General features: G+C 44.3%; 1 protein-coding gene across 1 annotated transcript in view; it reads right to left on the minus strand.

Annotated features, from left to right (window-relative positions):
- The window catches only part of SEMA3G (semaphorin 3G), a 132,590-nt gene extending 118,614 nt beyond the window's left edge, over window positions 1-13,976 (minus strand). Inside the window, exon 1 of the mRNA XM_077325867.1 lies at window positions 13,339-13,976. Coding sequence (XP_077181982.1) covers window positions 13,339-13,486 — 148 coding nt within the window. The 5' untranslated portion in view covers window positions 13,487-13,976. The remainder of the gene's footprint in view (window positions 1-13,338) is intronic.
- Between the last annotated feature and the right edge of the window lie 4,788 nt (window positions 13,977-18,764).

The raw sequence follows: 18,764 nt of genomic DNA on the forward strand, positions 1-18,764 counted from the left end.
CGGCTCCCTCTCCCCGCCCCCCCGCAGTAAAAAACTTCCCAGGCCGCAAGCTTGCGGCCCGGGAAGCTTCTTACTGCGGGAGGGCGGGGAGAGGGAATCGGGGCCGGGCCGCGCCCACATGGGGGCGCGGCCCACAGGGCGCGGCCCGATGCGGGGGCGCGGCCCCATGTGGGGGCGAGGCCCGCTCAGAAAGGTTGGGGACCACTGTCCTACAACACCTTCTAAAAGCAAAAAATGATGTGCTTATCATCATGGGGGATTGGAATGCTAAAGTAGGAAACCAAAAGATAACTGGGATAACAGGCAAGTTTGGCCTTGGAGTACAAAATGAAGCAGGCCACAGGCTGGTAGAATTTTGTCAAGAGAATACAATGGTCACAGCAAACACTCTTTTCCAACAACCCAAGAGACAACTCTACACATGGACATCACCAGACGGTCAACACAGAAATCAGATTGACTATGTGTTCTGCAGCCAAAGATGGAGAAGTTCTATACAGTCAGTAAAAACGAGACCAGGAGCTGATTGTGGTTCAAATCATCAGCTTCTTGTTCCAAAATTTAGGCTTAAATTGAAGAAAGTAGGGGAAAGCACTAGGCCACTCAGGTATGAACTAAATCATATCCCCGGGCGAATATACAGTAGAGGTGACAAATAGATTTAAGGAATTAGATCTGATAGACAGAGTGCCTGAAGAACTATGGACGGAGGTTCGCAACATTGTATAAGAGGTAGCAATTAAAACCAACCCAAAGAAAAAGAAATGCAAGAAATCAAAATGGCTGTCTGAAGAAGCTTTACAAATAGTTAAGGAGAGAAGGGAAGTGAAAGGCAAGGGAGAAAGAGAAAGATACACCCAATTGAATGCAGAATTCCAGAGAAAAGCTAGAAGAGATAAGAATGCCTTCTTAAATGAACAGTGCAAACAAATAGAAGAAAACAATAGAATGGGGAGGACCAGAGATCTTTTCAAGAAAATTGGAGATATGAAGAGAACGTTTCATGCAAAGATGGGTATGATAAGTGACCAAAACGGTACAGACCTCACAGAAGCAGAAGAGATTTTTAAAAGGTGGCAAAATTATACAGAAGAACTATACAAGAGCGAGCTTAACATCCCTGATGACCACAATGGAGTAGTTACTGACCTGGAGCCAGACATCCTGGAATGTGAAGTCAAACGGGCCTTAGGAAGTCTGAGCAACAATAAAGCTACTGGTGGTGACAGCATTCCAGTTGAACTATTCAAAATCTTAAAGGATGATGCAGTAAAACTGCTACACTCAATATTCCAGCAAATCTGGAAAACTCAACAATGGCCACAGGATTGGAAAAGGTCAGTTTACATTCCAATCCTAAAGAAGGGCAATGCCAAAGAGTGTTCAAACTACCACACCATTGCACTCATTTCTCATGCTAGTAAAGTTATGCTCAAAATCCTACAAGCTAGGCTCCGGCAATATGTGGACCGAGAACTTCCAGAAGTACAGGCAGGATTTTGAAGAGGCAGAGGAACTAGAGATCAAATTGCCAACATACGCTGGATCATGGAGAAAGCTAGGGAGTTCCAGAAGAACATCTACTTCCGCTTCATTGACTATTCTAAAGCCTTTGATTGTGTGGAGCACAACAAATTGTGGCAAGTTCTTAAAAAGATGGGAATACCAGAGCATCTTATTTGTCTCTTGAAAAATTTATATGCAGGTCAAGAAGCAACAGTGAGAACTGAACATGGAATCACTGATTGGTTCAAAATTGAGAAAGGAGTTCGGCAAGGCTGTATACTATCGCCTTGCCTATGAGAAAGGCGGGATTAGAGGAGTCACAAATTGGGATCAAGATTGCAGGGAGAAATATCAACAACCTCAGATATGCAGATGATACCACTCTAATGGCAGAAAGCAAAGAGGAACTAAAGAGCCTCTTGATGCGGGTGAAGGAGGAGAGTGCAAAAGTTGGCTTGAAACTCAACATCAAGAAAACAAAGATCATGGCATCCGGCCCTCTGAATTCCTGGCAAATAGATGGGGAAGAAATAGAGATAGTGACAGATTTTATTTTCCTGGGCTCCAAGATCACTGTAGATAGGGACTGCAGCAAAGAAATTAAAAGAAACTTGCTCCTGGGAAGGAAGGCTATGGCAAATCTAGACAGCATCCTAAAAAGCAGAGACATCACCCTGCCAACAAAAGTGCGTTTAGTCAAGGCTATGGTATTCCCAGTTGCAATGCATGGCTGCGAAAGTTGGACCATAAGGAACGCCGAGCATCAAAGAATTTAGGCTTTTGAACTCTGGTGCTGGAGAAGACTCTTGCGAGTCCCTTGGACCGCAAGGCGAACAAACCGGTCTGTCCTAGAGGAGATCAGCCCTGACTGCGCCTTAGAAGGCCAGATCCTGAAGATGAAACTCAAATACTTTGGCCACCTCATGAGAAGGAAGGACTCCCTGGAGAAGAGCCTAATGCTGGGAGCGATCAAGGGCAAAAGAAGAAGGGGACGACAGAGAATGAGGTGGCTGGATGGAGACACTGAAGCAGTAGGTGCAAACTTAAATGGACTCCGGGGAATAGTAGAGGACAGGAAGGCCTGGAGGATCATTGTCCATGGGGTCGCGATGGATCGGACATGACTTCGCACCTAACAACAACAACAAATATAATTATAAAGGAAGGAAGGAAGGAAGGAAGGAAGGAAGGAAGGAAGGAAGGAAGGAAGGAAGGAAGGAAGGAAGGAAGGAAGGAAGGAAGGAAGGACATATGGCCTCAACCAGGGCCCCTACTGGAGGAGATCTGGGCCCTGACAGGGCTGGCTCAGTTCCACAGGGCTTGCAAGCAGGAGCTGTTCCACCAAGCTTATGTGTCACTTCATTGTATTCTGTATAAAATTATGTTTTTGGAATTTAGAAACGATTTTGGTATATTAAGGCAGAAGGGTAGGTGGAAAGCGAAGCAATGACTTTAATTTTGTGTTTGATTATGGCCATTTCCAGACTTCCCTTGTATTCCGTTTAAGTAACTTGTTGCTAATGGATTTTTTCTATCATTTCAGACTCATTTTAGTATCCCACTGCTAGCCAAATTTATTTCCCTGTTCATACAAACCTGCTAGCATTGGTTGGCAAAGCATGGTTGCACCACTTTTCTCCCATTTCCGTTGCAATTCAAATTGCTGTGCTGCTGCTGTCTAAAATGTCCATTGGGATTCCTATAATGGGATTCCCCCTCGCCCTTTTTGCCAGCCAATCTTCTACAGACTTTTAAAAAAAAACATTACTATTGCGCTAAATCAATATAGCACTTCAGTCTTGTCTTGAGTCAATGGAGTAAATGAAGTTAATGCATCTCAGGGGTGCCACTATAGCACTGAGTTGCTACATTGATTTAGCGCTATAGTGCTCAACTTAGAGCATTAAAAAAAACTCCAGGAAGATTGCATAGTGAAAAAGGGCGCGGTGGAGGGGGGGGGGGGAAGTAGCACTGTTTGAAATTATCATTGTGCTTCCTTCCATTAATGGAAGGAAATCTGCTGTATGAAACCTCCATCCCGATATCACTTTTCCCGATACCGTTCTAAACATCCAGTTTAGAATGGTAATTCGAAAATCTTCTACGACATCTAGAAGCTCAGACTCACTGTTCTTCCATCTTCCTTTTATAGGGAGAAGGGGGCACAGAGACACATTTCCATTTCTCCACCAGGTGAAAAATTATCAGGAAGGCACATGTTCATCACTGCATTAAATATAAAAGTGTGCCATTGCTCTGACTGATTTTTTAAAAAGAGAAGTCTACAACTTTCAACCAAAAAATATCACCTCTCCTTTTGGCAACTAATGAAGCTGTTCAGTCTTCCTTAGAACAGGGTCCCTCTTACATGGCCAAATAATTAGTCTGGATGTTTGCCATGTACAAAACACATACCTGAACATACCAAAAAAGATTCTCCAAAAAAGTAGCTGGTCTTATCTGACTAAACTTACTACTTCCTTGTACATACTGACAATCTGTAAAGAAAAATAAGAGCACGTGAGGCAGCTGGTCTCAAGAAAAAGAAAGAACATCCTGCAATGCTCACCAGAACTCCAATGGGTGGAGCAGGATGTTGCTTCTGTCCAGTTAATACTGGTGGTTGACACTTTTGTCTGACTTGGCATCTCCTCAAACTGTTGCAAAGTCAGCCTGTGTTTTGGGGGGGTTGTAGTCTCCCTTCCTATTCCATACACTTGCAAAGCAGAACTCCCAATCCAATTCCTAGTCTTGGGTCATTTCCTTTCTCCTGGGCAGCCTCCTCCCCCCACCCCCAAAATGCAACCTTTTACAGCTGTAGAACTTTTGCTTTTAGCTTCTGTGCCTGGCATTCTCTTCATCATGATGTTAATATGTTATCTCAGAGGAGTCTTTTGTGCACTGCTGCCCATATGAAAAATATAGACTCATTCAACTAAGGCCCAGGCCACTCATTCAACTAAATCTGCAAGCAAGGATTTGAGATGTAAGGGTGTGGGGAGAAAAGAGTCTAGGAATTCCGTTTGTTTTCAGTTTCTCCAACAGAAAAACTGGAGTATGTGGGAAGCACAGGAAGAAAATCCTCTAACAATATATTTTCGCTTTTGGGATTTTAAAGACAAATTTTGCTCATATACATGGATTTTAAAAATACAACTGATAGTGATACTGCTAAGCTCAGACAGTGAAACTATGAAAGATTTGAAGATACATTGATCTCTTTGTTAAACAGAAAAGAGAAAGACACTTCAGTGTGCCTAGGGAGGAAAGTGAGGGGGATGTGATACGGTTCTTTGAAAGAAGGAAAATAAAAAGGACATCTTGGATGTGGGATGTGATAAACTGTAGTCTGTAAAGCACCATTTCCAGACACAGCTACCCACCGTTTCACTTCTCCAAGTGGGAGGTGACACAGACTGGCTATGCACTGCTCTGGAAGGATCATTGAGCACTCAGCCAGATCCGCGCCAAAATGGTCATTTGTGCCCGAAGCAGCCAGCGCCGTGGCTCGGGGGGAGGGGCGGTGCCTGCGCCGGCATGCCAGTCGGCACACACAGGCACAGAGCTCTGCGCCTGCATGCATGTACTGACTGGCACACCAGTGCCCATGCCGCCCATCCCCACACACAGACCACAGTGCTTGCTGCTTTGGACGCAAACAGACACTTTGGCAATCGAAATGCCCAACCCTAGTAAACAGCATGTAGATATCCTACCAATATGCAGCATTATATCTTTATATTTTAAATATATATTTAATTTTTTTAATTTAAATTTATTAACCACCCCTCCTGGGCATGCCAGCTTGAGGTGGTTTACAGTAAAACCTATAAAACAGATTAAAATAAAGTATACTGTTAGCAGTATAATCCCATCCCCTCCCAACCCATCAGTCTAAACCCAATTCATACTGCCCACCTGCCTTGCGAGAGGCCACTTGCCTAGATGGACGGGCATCCAGAGGCCTCTAAGAGGGGGACCTGATCTTCCTTTGCCCAACGTTAACCAAATGCCTCGTGGAAGAGCTCCAGCTTGCACGCCCGGAAGAACTGTGATAGCTCCATCAGGGCCCTCAGCTCTTCCAGAAGCTCATTCCACCAACATTTTTGGTCCTGGTCCTGACCCTGGCTGAGGCCAGGCGTGCTTCCTGGGGGGCAGGAACCACCAGCAGATTCAAACCTGGAGAACGAAGCACCCTGCGAGGGTCATAAGGAGACAAGCGGTCCCTCAGATATGCAAGGCCCAGGCCACAAATGGCCTTGAAGTTAAGTACCAAAACCTTGAACCTGATACACTATATAATTGGTAACCAATGCAGCTGCCTCATCACAAGCTGGGTATGGGCTTTTTAGAATGATCTTGCGAGGACCCCAGAAGCTGCATTTTGTACCAACTGTAATTTCCGGATCAAGGACAAGGGAAGGAGAGAGTTGCATAGAGAGAGTTACAGAAGTCTAGTCTGGAAGTGACTGTTGCATGGATCACTGTGACCAAGTGTTCTGGAGACAGGTAGGGTGCTAGTAGCCCAGCTTGGTGCAAATGGAAAAACACAGCCTGGGCTACTCTAGAGATCTGTGCTTCCATAGATAGACATCAAAGATCGCCCCCAAATTCCTGGTGGTAGGCATAGCAAGAAGCTGTACCCAATCCAGGGAGTGGAGGTGTACTTCCTGCTCCTGTCCCCTTCTGCCTAACCACAGGACCTTTGTCTTGGAGGGGCTGAGTTTCAGGCAACTCTACCCGAGCCATCCAGACACTGCTTCCAAATATCTGGCAAATGTTAACTGAGGGGAGTCTGGCTATCCATCCATCAGGAGATAGAGCTGGGTGTCATCCACATATGGGTGCACTGTGGTCTAAGGTAGCAGCTAACTTATTCTGGTGAAGTAGCCACTGGGGAAAGGCTAAGCAGATGAGTAGTGAGGGTTTTGGAGACCAAGTCATATGAGGAAAAGTTGTGGGAGCTTGGTTTGTTTAGCATGGAGAGAAAATGACTAAGAGTTGAATTAGGTTAGCCCATGTAGTGAGATAATAAATCAATATCTCTGTTGAGTCCTGGGAATTCCATTGTTTGGAGTCTTGTAATAACTTGCATCTCAGCAGTGACAGGACATCTAAGATTAAAGCCTCTTCTGCTGTTCTGAAGATCAGTTAAGTGGCACAGTGTAATGGAGTGTTCTGCTTTCTTCTTATGCCATTTTTCTAATCCAAATCATATCCTTGAAACTGCATTTTGTTCCATGATATGATAGAGGACAACTTGGGGGGGAATTATACCATCCCATCTAGTAGATTGATTGCAACATAAAAAATATTGGGAGCACATATGTTGAACATTTTTATATGTTACCTACATGCAACTAGATGAGGGAGCTGCTGGAAGGTGCGGACGAGGCAAATGAGATGGAATGGTCTATCTTAAGCTACACAGGAATCAAACCTAAACAGGTCAACTCAAAACTGTCTTCAACAGCACTTATTTGCAGGAAATGATTCTTAGGATGGCCCTGTAAGTTATTAACTGCACAATTCTGGGAACAAAATATACTTACCTACCATTGCAGCGCATCTTTGCAGAATCTGGGACAGTTTATATATGGTGGACTATTATTTGTTTGATGCATTTAATCCTGTGATGTGATATGGTTAGAATGCAAAAATTGTAGTAATTGGGGGGAAAATACAAAAAGAAGTCATAGAAATTTTTTTGTGATATCACTAATTAATTATTAGGAAAACTTTTAATGAATGCAACATAACCACTACATATATTAGCATTCCCAGTCAGTTGTACCTAAGGCCAGATTCATATAAGCCACTTCGTTTTCAACATTTTTTCTACTGTTGTTGAGTACATATGAAAAAACAAAGACATTTCTAATGTGTTTTGGAATCAATTGAGGGATATGAGAAAAAGCTCATTCACAATCACATTCCAACCTTCCTGTAATATGAGTTATTGTTGGTGTTAAAGATGCCTTCCTGATAAACAGGAGAGTCATTTTACTCAAAATGATTTTTTAGTTTTTATGCTGAAAAGCACAAAAAACGATTCTTTGGTCTCTTATCGTAACTGACTTGGTATCAGCCAAAAACAGTTGGATAGGATATGCCTCAAGGTATCCTGTAAGATACTCATGAATTTTAGCAATTATTCCTATTCTTCTGCCATAAAGGAAACAGAAGACCAAGCAGAGGAGTAAAAGAATGCTAGATATCAGAAGGCAGATATTTGGGGGTCAGTGCAGCTATGGTAACTTCTGAATCCCTTCCAACTCAGGCAATTCACATAGAAAGCAGATTCAAATGTTTCCACATTCACAGAGAGCACTTTTCAGCAGTGGCATCGAGCCACGCCAGTGAGGTAACATTTGAATCAGTCTTTAATGGAGTGATTGGCATGATAAAAACAAATTTAGGATATTTCCAAGGGTTTGATTGAAAGAAAGGCCCTTGTCCTGACCTATTAAAATACCTAGATTGAATGTTTTGAAACTGTTTCTCTTTCAACACCTCTTCAGGAGAAGCTACGCATAGTTTCTATGGCAGTATATAAATGCTCACAGAAAAGTAATAAGAGCTATTATTAAAACAGGACCTACAGATTACTCTAGTAATAATCAAAGCAGTTGGAGCAATGCCTAAGAATGTGAATGAGTAGCTCAAAATAACAATGGAAATTTACCTTCCGTAAATTTCCACATACAAAAAGAGCTGTTAGGTTCTGTGGGAATTCCAAAGATATTAGATACCAAAGTAAAAACCAGTAGATGCATAGCCAGCATTCTTTTTGAAACTGAAAATGTATTTTTAAGTGGTAGCTCTACCACATTTGCACTTTCTCTCTCCCCAGCTCCAATAGAATCATAGAGGAGATGGCTGTTAGGTACAGTGCATCATTAATGGTATAACATAGGAGAATCCAACACTCATACTACACAGAGCTCCCTGGTGTCTGTAGATATCTAGATGCAGGGCTGCCAGAGGAGGCATGGAGATCATAAGGACACAGAATTCCAGAGACCTGGGATACCCTGTGGCTAAGGCAGGTGGGCAAGGAACCACCATGGAATAGTAGTAATATACCTGGTCTAATCAAACAAGGTTGTATGCATATTTTTGAAAGTAAGGATGCCCAGGGGGAATCTCTTTCTTGAAGCCAATGGTTGCTCTTTCCTAAGAACTATACTTCCATTTCAATTACAGCAAATTTCCCAAAAGTTTACAGGTCTTGAGAAAAGAAATTGTCACACAGATCCTCCTAGTTTGAAGTTGCTTGCAAATATTCATACTCTGATTGTGCTATAATACCTCCTACCATAAAGGTTTTAGAATACCAATGTATGAAACAGAATTTGGCAAGTTAGTTTTTGCCTCATTGCCTTACCCTTCTGTAATGAATTATGGGGCTAGATTATGATTTTGCCTTTTTTGCCATGTCTCTGTACCTGTTGCCTTCCTGGGCCCTCAAGACGACTTCTTTAGCATTTGGATGCCCTAACAGGGGCCCTGGGTCTGATGAGGGATTTCACTCTATGGCAGGCTTTCTCAACCAGTCCTGGAAGGGTTTCCTGAATGGGTAGGTGTTAATTATTTATATATATATTTAAATGTATTAAACATGTATCAGGTGATATGGCCAACCCACTCCACCCCCTCCCAAAATGGCCAGTGATGGGCCTGAAGGTGGGAAGGGGAGGGCCCCCGGGTGAGTGTGTATACAACTATGCCTCCCAACCATATTCTGCATGATTGCGCCACTTCTGGGGTTTCTTGAAGCCTATAGAAAAGTTGAGAAAGGCTGCTTTGTGGAGGTAAAAAGTGAAGGTAAAAGTATCCCCTGTGCAAGCACCGGGTCATGTCTGACCCTTGGGGTGATGCCCTCCAGCGTTTTCATGGCAGACTCAATATGGGGTGGTTTGCCAGTGCCTTCCCGAGTCATTACCGTTTACCCCCCAGCAAGTTGGGTACCCATTTTACCGACCTTGGAAGGAGGGAAGGCCGAGTCAACCTTGAGCCAGCTGCTGGGATTGAACTCCCAGCCTCGTGGGCAGAGCTTTCAGAGTGCATGTCTGCTGCCTTACCACTCTGTGCCACAAGAGGCTCTGCTTTATGGAGAGCAGAGATTAATTCTCTTCCTTCCTAAAGCTCCCAGGGGAAGTTCAAGAGCCAGGACTGGCCATTTTGCATTTGAAAAGGCAAATGACCATGACCACAGAAACATTTAACATTTCAACTGAAACCGCCACTGAAGAGTCTAAATAAATGCACTCATTACTTCTCCCAGCTCTGGGACTCTCAGACCATAAGCTACAAAATTCACATCAAGCTGGGCTGATCTGTTTTCTGAAAAGTTTGCATAAGAATCCTATCAGACAGCACAAACCCAGCTCTTCTGTTTTGTGTTTCCTGAAGTCCTTCAGCAGCTCTTAAAGGCAGTCTTGTCTCCCCACCCCCACCCCGCTGCCCCATTTCCCTTAGGCTGTTTGAGGTTAAGGAGACTTTATTTGTTGCTCACAGACTCTCATTTTACATGCAGTTGGATCTTGGATCAATGAAGTATCTTCTATTTTGTCAAAAAGCAAAGTTTCCCTCTACTCATGTGCAGCTGCTATTTAAGCTGTAGAAATATCTCTGTGAGATCTTATACTACTTACAAACAATAAACCCTTCCACATATCCCCACGAGAATCAATGTGAGTTCCATAAGAACCTTCATAAGATCCAGCCCTAAAAAACAATCACAACCTCTTGCTAGGACACAAGCCCAGATTTTTTGTCACTGGCTCTTGCTTCTTGCACTTTCTTCTTCTTATCCGCTTCCATTTTTATTGCAAGAAGGTAAAGTGCTAAAACTTTATACCTGCGTGGCAGCTATGGCACCAGGATTCCCATTCTCAGGAGAGAATCCTATTGACGTGAGTTTGTTAAATGGGTTCTTCATCAAGTATGAGAACTTTAGTCTTTCTTTCTGGAACCCTGCCAAGCCTGCAGCATCAGGAAACTCCAGGAATTCCTGTCCCAGGCTTTAAAATACGATTTAGCCTTTGAGGTCATTACATCTATCTTGGATTCTGAGAATAATGGTTACTATAATACTGAACATACCAAAAGTATATTGCAAGAGGCTAAGGAGAGATCCCCCATATTCAGCAAAGTGTTGCAGCTGCGTCCTGGATTGTGCAGCTGTATCCTGGCTCCTGCTTCTATAGTGGGAATCCATCATCATTCCCAGAAGTCCCTGCTTTAGTCAAGACATGGAAGAGAAGGCTCCATATAGCCAGCAACTCTAAATCCAGAAAGCGCCTAAGTTTCTGTTGTGACAGATGACAACTGACAAGAAGTCATTGTCCTGGTATACCAGACTTTGCGGAAACAATATGGTACTATGGATCTGTCAAGTAATTAACATTTTGAGAAATGATGATGGCAAGCGAGAGATGAAGAAGGGAGGGAAGCTTCTTGCTAATAAGCCACCAAACCCAGTTTATATGCTATTCCAGTGCTGTACAGGTAAGGAAATATGCAGCATATAAATATACAGATAGTCAAATCAGGTACACAGTGTCTGCATGCAAGAGAGCTTCCATTTAACTAGGTATATCCTAGTTATATAAGTTTGGTCTCTGCTACCCTGATAGCTAGAATGAGCTATTTCCTCATTCTGAGTGGGCAAGGACATAACAGCCAAGTAGTCATAACTCACTGCCTAGTAGTTCCTTCAGAAAAAAAATTGCAAGAGTTTGGGATCCTTCCTTTGAGCATTCCATCTCCATTGGTACCTCTTGTTCCAAGACATAATCTTCCACACATACACACCCCTCTAGACCAATGGCAACACAACCTTGACAGCTAAAACAAAACAGGTATAAAACAGGTCATAGCTGATACAACTTTCTCCTAGGAAAGCAGATATAGGAGGGGCAACATAGCTTAGCAACAGAGCTTTGCATACAGAAGGTTCTACGTTCAATCTTTGGCTTCCCCAACTAACAAGTAATTTCAAACCACGAGTATGGGAAAGGCCTCTGTGTAAGACACTAGGAACCAGTAATAATCAGAATAGATCATAATTGGACTAGTCACATCCATTATTTAACTTATCTAATCATTTATTAGATTTATATAAGGTTTCTTCACATATTTATAAAGACTCCACTATTTCTCTAACTGTAAGCTGTATTTCATGTTCTCCTAGTAACGGGTCACAGTATCTGCATGGATGAGAGCTTCCATGTGGCCATCATGGTGTCTGCGACCATGGCAGCAAGTTTTTCAGCTAACATAATTCTACAAATTCCATTAGCAGTATAGGCAGCTCTGATGAAGAAAGCTATACCATTTCACATGAATAACATAGCCATGTGAACAGAGCCTTGCCATGAGGCTGATGGTAAACCCACATACTACTTGGGAATAGGTGAGGAGACAACCATTAAGTTTGCACTGGCTTTTATTTGACTGTATTACCGCTTGGCATTCATAAGGGCATAGAGAAGAAACTGTAATGGGTACAAATGATACGTCCAATAATAAGGGAGATTTGATAACATGGTGTTCTTTTACTTGGCTACTACTGTGACAAAGGACCAAATCCTAGCAATATTTGAATCAGAATGGATTTAATGGTTGTTAACTCTTTTCTTGGCTCCAGAACTTATGCCTTTACTGCAAATGGTGAGAAGAATTTAACAAGCGGTAAAGTTCCTTCTGCATGCTGTGAAGAACTTGGTTTATTACTGCACATCAGATTGCCGTTAAAGTTGCAAGACAATCTTTCTGGGCACCCCTCACTTGTGGGAACATGTCTTGAAAGTAGCTCTCTCACATCTGTAGAGAAGGGCCAGGAGAGGGTCCTTCTGTTTCTTGTTTCTTGAATTCTTGAGCGCATGTTATAAGGATACGTAACTGGCTTCCTAATTTTCTGAGCCAGGAAAACTAAGAGTTTTAGATGTTCTGCCAGTTGACTGCATAACGGGTTTCCCCCCATGTATTGTGAAATGAACAGGCACATGTTACTGACAATAGGGCTTTTGGATGTATTCCTGTATGAATGATATGGGACATCACACTGGGGGAAAGGTGAACACACACATATATATATATTGCACATACAACATCTCCATGTAACCAAAACACACCCACATTTTTTCATCATATTTGCACTCTTAATCCCTGGAACACCTACAAAGCCAGCCAAGTTTTGCTTCTCACCTGATGCCAAAATCTTTCTTCTCTATGCCATTTCCTGCCTTTTTTCCTTACTGAACTTGACAAATAAATCATGACCGAGAGTCTTAAGTGGATTATAACATTCCCCAACTCATAAAAATTTGGATCTCAGTCCAAAAATTTCTCCACGTGGGATTCAGGACTTAATAATGAAGCCAGAAAAATGGGCATGAAGTCAGAGGCTATCCCTGCCCATACTGCTCAGGGACACACTCATTTTACTGTTTTCCAGAAAATGAAATGTTTTAATTAACATTACTTTGTTTAACTCTCCCCCCCCCCAAAAAAAAACTTTGCACCTCTTTCATGACATACATGCTATTAATGTACCACAGAAAATGTAGAAAGTCAATATCAAAACAGTAAAGATTCTGGCCAAAGCACGTTTAACTTTTTGACTATAGACCAAATGATTGATGTCCCAGGCGTGGGGCATGCTTGTCCCTGAGAAGAACCTAGATTTCAAACCACAACTCTTCCCTATTCCCTTGGCCAAGCTGCCCTTTCCAGCCTCAGTTCCACATCTGTGAAATGGGACTCTCTCTCAAGGGATGTACACAAGCGGCCTGCCTAGGGCTGGAATACGTTCACAAGGCTTACCTTTATATGAGAGGCGAAGTCGGGGCACATTGCCCTTGGTGGCCTCACAGCGGGCAAGGAGACTCCCCATGAGGAGCCACCCCCAGGCGGCCAGGCTGGCCAAGGAGCTGTATCCACGCGGCATGGTCACTTGCCTTTTGCTTTGCATGGAGCCCTTGTTCACGCTCAACTCAGCGGGGGCTGATCCCGTCTCCAGTCCCGTCAGGGATCACCGCCAACTGCCAGAGCCCCCGCCGGCACGAGAGGCGCAAAGAGAGCCCGCGCTTTCTCCCTCTCAATTAACAAAACGCTGCTTGCCCTCAGGAGCACCGCCGGCTGCGAGCCTCCTGCAAAGTTTTATACTTGCAGAGCTCCACCCAGCTCCTTGCAACGAGAGTGGCCCAGAACAAGCGGCGAGGGGAAAGGAGGGAGGCCTGCCCGCGAGGACTTCCCGGCAGCTGCACGCGTCGGCTGCCGAGCCGGCTGCCTAAGGCGGGCTCCCGAAGAAGGAACCATCCTCCGGGCTGCACGTGTGGGGTATTGTCATGCCCTCCACACCAGCCCTTCTGCTCCTTCTCTCCTGCTGCGGAGCTGGAAGGAACAGCGCAGAGCCAAGCGGCTCCCTGCCGTAGTCCCACTGCCTGCCTTCCCCACAGTCATTCAAACAGCGAATGGATTACCGATCTTTGCCAATAGACTGCGGTTAAAAAAGGAAAGAAGCAGCAGCAGCAGCAGCCAGGCCTGGAATGTTTTCCTACCGACCAGCTCCCCGTGCTTACCAAACCTTTCCCACCCCAAGCAGCCCCCTTCCCCCATATTAAAGAAATGTATTGATTAGGACTGCATCAGAAGGCAAAGGTTCCAGACTTGTCCTTCAAATTCTCTTTTAAAAACCTTCATGTTTTTTTTTAATTTTACAGGAGGGGGAATTAAAGATGAATTGGTTGAAATATTAATGTAGTGTTAAAAATCCAACCAATAAATATGAGGATATAAGTAACCCTGGGTGCAAAGTTGAGATAAAATAATGCAAGAACCAGATCAATGGAGCTGCAATTCTCTGTGCATTTGTTGGCAGGGAATGTCATCAAACACAGTGGACCTTACTTCCACATAAATATACAAAGTGTTACGTGTTATAAGCCAGTCTGAACTGCTGGGCATTTTCTTTTTAGAAAAAAAAGGCAAAATCCAGGGGCTTAAGGAGGATTTCATAATGGCATGGGTTTCTAACAATACCCTATTTGCTCCCACTCCTCCAGCGCAATGTAACGGTCAGCATGTAACATGAAGCTCACTAGATTACTGTCTTAGAATAACTGTCTTCACAGGGTTGTTGTAGAGATAAAATGAGGGAGGGCAGGAACATTTCCTTGGAGCGATTATAGGATCTTAAAAAATATAACAAGTCCCATCATTTAATCCAACATGGAAAGCATTAGCATTGATGCTTTGCTGCATTTCTTAGCTATCAGCCTCAATGTGACACAGTCTGCCTGGATCTTTATAGTGTAAACTGGCATGAAAGAACCCACACACATCTTTGCTTGAGGAAGTGATACAGCTCTGGGGTATCTTTGACATGATTCTGCCAGATGACATAGAAATGTCCATTTAAAGACATGGAGCTTAAAGTAGCACAAAATGGCTTTTAGTACATCTTAAATTTTCAATTGGCCAAAATTGACCAGTTCATGACAATCCAAATGCCATCTTAACTCTATTCTCATGAAGTGTAAGAAACTAAATGATAATTTAATCTTGGTTATGCAACACCTTGTTTGTACTTATTTATTTGCACCATAGTCATATACCTTCAGGCAGATCTAGGGGTGCTACAATTAATAGTAGTGCCTTTTACCCGAATGAATTTCATGAGAGGAATTAACATGATAGGAATTTCAACTAGCTATGTACCCTAATACTACTGTGATGGCAGAAGAAGCTTCTGCAGAAATATTCCCCTTTATTCTAGGTACTCCAACCAAAAAGGACTTTGACCTGTCATGAGTTCTGCCAGCCCCACTGCCCTCTGGTACTCCATCATAAAGATGCTGAAAGACTCACCGGCAGGAGTAGCAACTGAAGTCTGCAAAATAGGGTCCAAACTTCGCAGAGATGAGCTGAGAATAGGCAGCTTTAAAGTTCTTTGAGAAAGTTTCTTGGCTTTCTATGGAAAATGTGTGGTGGTGCCTGGTGGCAGTGTCCATTTGTGTATACTGAAGGAGTAGCATACTTAATGGTGAGGTCACTGGATAGTGCTTCCCCCCCCAACCCCCCCCCCACAACAACAACCTTTGAGCTGCTCCTCACAGTACGCAACCATCTTTCCCCATCTGCCTTTCTCTCAAAATCTAAACAGAAATAGGTTATTTTCAGGTGGTAGCTGTGTTAGTCTGAAAGTTGGACTCAGAAGTTGGTTATGTGTGTACAAAAGGTTGTGAACCTAAGACATCTTTCTTGGAAATCAGCCCCATTGGATGAATGGGGCTTACTTCTGAGTAGACTTACTTAGGATTGTTCCTTGGCATTTTCTTTCATGAGATATGCACACAGATATTTGCAGCAGGGAATGAGCAGTGCATTTTGCATTACATGGATACCTAGAGACACAAAAACTTGCAAGCAAAACTGAAATCTCAGGGAAAATGCTTTAAACAGATGTCAGGACCACGCGAGGGAGTGCTGGAGGACCAGCATGCAATCAATTTCAGTATGTCATGAACGAGGGAGTGCTAATTGAATTCAATTAGTTCAGGGCTTGCCCTGGGATCCCGGAGGAAGAGTTTAGGAAGGAGAGAGGTAAAAGGGCTTGTATTTTAGACAGGAGGACCAGTAGAGATATCAGAGATGTGAAAGATCCTGACCAGACTAACAGCTGTACAACTTTGCCATATGCCAGTGGTCCTCTGTGAAAGAAGCAAAGTGCATTTTTATAGCAAGCATTCTGATATAATTAACATATTTCCCAAATAAACACAACAGGTTGTTATTGAGTCAATGTTTCATATATGGATTTGGGCAGAAAGAAGTAATATTATTCTACCAATATTAACCAGCAGGTTTTTTATATTAAAGGCTCCTGCAAATGTCTTCTGTTTGATATTTCCCAGGCAAGGTTTAAACAGCAAATAAATGAGGGAAATGCTTAATTGTGTTCCTTGCTCTTCAGTCACAAGAGTTTTGTGCCATTGTAGTCAATGAGATTAACTTTCCAGTAAATAGTATTACAGCACCCATGGTGCTTCTGGGAGCAAGTGTAAGCAGTGCTGAAATGGTAAGGAGCTATCCTGTTATCTTGACATTGACCAGACAGATCATTGATTCTTAAAAGTTGGAGATAAATCAAGTTGCAAGTTTGGGCCCTATACTTCTTAAAGGAGTCATATATATATTATATGTATTTAAAGCCTCTTGTGGCGCAGAGTGGTAAGGCAGCCGTCTGAAAGCTTTGCCCATGAGGCTGGGAGTTCGATCCCAGCAGCCGGCTCAAGGTTGACTCAGCCTTCCATCCTTCTGAGGTCGGTAAAATGAGTACCCAGCTTGCTGGGGGGTAAACGGTCATGACTGGGGAAGGCACTGGCAAACCACCCCGTATTGAGTCTGCCATGAAAACGCTAGAGGGCGTCACCCCAAGGGTCAGACATGACTCGGTGCTTGCACAGGGGATACCTTTATTATATATCTGTCTATCTAGAGAGAGAGAGAGAGAGAGTCCTATCCATGCCTACTAGAAAGGAAGTCCAACTGCATAAAGTTGGAGCAGTAAATATGTCTAGAACTAGAAATTAAGCCCGCTGCACTCAAAATGCAGCAGGCGCTAGCAGAGCACGCCAAGAGGGTGGCAGGGCTGTGCGGGCTGGCTGGGCAAGTCCGGGATGGTCGTGTGGGCCTGGGGCCTCGTGGCCTACCTTGTGTTGTTGGGGCGAGCAGCAGGCGAGCTCGAGGGCAGGAGAAAGTGGAGGGGCTGTGGCGGCTCGCGCTGTCTCCCGGAGCCTCGGTTGCCGGTGGCTGGCTGTTTGGTCTGCCGATGTCCTGTGGCCGGCATTGCAGCCGGTGCTTGGCCAGCAGGCGGAAGCGGCTGGGTGTGGTGCCGCTGGAGTCGGGCGGCTGGCAGCCCGTGGTGGAGTGCGGTAGCGGCGGCGCCGGGGGCCCTGAAGCTCCCTCCGGCAGCTGCAGCTGGGTGGCTGGTCCAGCAGGTGATGCGTTGTGGGCGATAGCGGGGTGTCCGGCACGTGCGCCGCAGGCAGGAGCTGCTGCGGGCGGTGTGGATGGAGCTGGCCAGATGGCGCTGCGGGATGGGGCAAGTCGCTGCCGCCGGCGGTCCCCAAGCTTCCTCCAGCGGCCGCTGCTGGCTGGCTGGGGGCGGGGGGCCATGTGTTGATGGCAGTGGCGACCTGCAGGCTTGCAAGTCTGGGAGCTAATGGCAGCGGGCGGGCGGCGGTGTCACAACTCGGAGGGGGGCGGATTGGGAGGTGCTTTGTCAGTCCCTTGCCGCCGGACTGACAATCGGAGGGCCCAATTGGCAGGCGCAAAGCACCTGCCAATTGGGCTCTCCGATTGTCAGTCCGGCTGAAGGGGCCTACCGGACAGGGCCCGCCGATGGAGCCCATACTGGTTTATTTTATCTGCTCCGCGAGGAGTGGTTAAAGATTAAGATGCGTGGATTGCTGTTTAGAGGATTCTAAAGGGGGGCGGGGTTATAAGAAAAATGCTTCAAGTACTGCAGAATATTGGGATTCTACATAGCTCAACAATTCTTCAAATTAGCTCACGATCAAGCTGCATCATTAGTTAAGCAGAGGATACAAGACATTTGACGTCAACTGGACCAAATATAGCTCCAACTTTTTTGGCCCCATTTAAAACAAGATATGCTCTGGCCCTTACCACCTATCTGTCTCAGCTGGTAATAAGCAAGCAAAGAAGGGCATTTACCCTTGCAAGATGCTCCGTGTTGCCTTCAGCTCTTGTAGAGGGTCGCTATAAGAACATTCCCCTTACACTGAGACAGTTTTTGTGGGAGTGGCGAAATTGATACAAGAGAGCATATATTGTTCCACTGCCCTGCTTATGTAGACATTCATAGCCACTTGATTGAACCACTCCTTTAAAAGTTGCCAGAACATCATGATGTAGATTGAGCAAAGAGGCTGCTAAGTGATGAGTCCCCCCAGGTGACAACTCAGCTGGCTAAGTTTTGTGCCGCCGCCATAAAAATCCGATGCTCTAAAGTAGCATAATTTTAAAGTTCAATTTTATGATGTTTTAAATTGTATTATATCAAATGACCATATTCTTTGGGTCTTTTAACTTTGTATAACTTGGTCTGAACGACTGTAATAAAGTTTGAACTGAACTGAACATACCTCAGAACAGGCTATTGTCCTCCTACAAACATGCATCATTTTCAGATACAAAGTTGCAGGCCCCATCATCAACTCTGA

This window comes from Paroedura picta, chromosome 3, assembly GCF_049243985.1.
Source record: "Paroedura picta isolate Pp20150507F chromosome 3, Ppicta_v3.0, whole genome shotgun sequence".
In the NCBI taxonomy this organism is placed as follows: Eukaryota; Metazoa; Chordata; class Lepidosauria; order Squamata; family Gekkonidae; genus Paroedura; species Paroedura picta.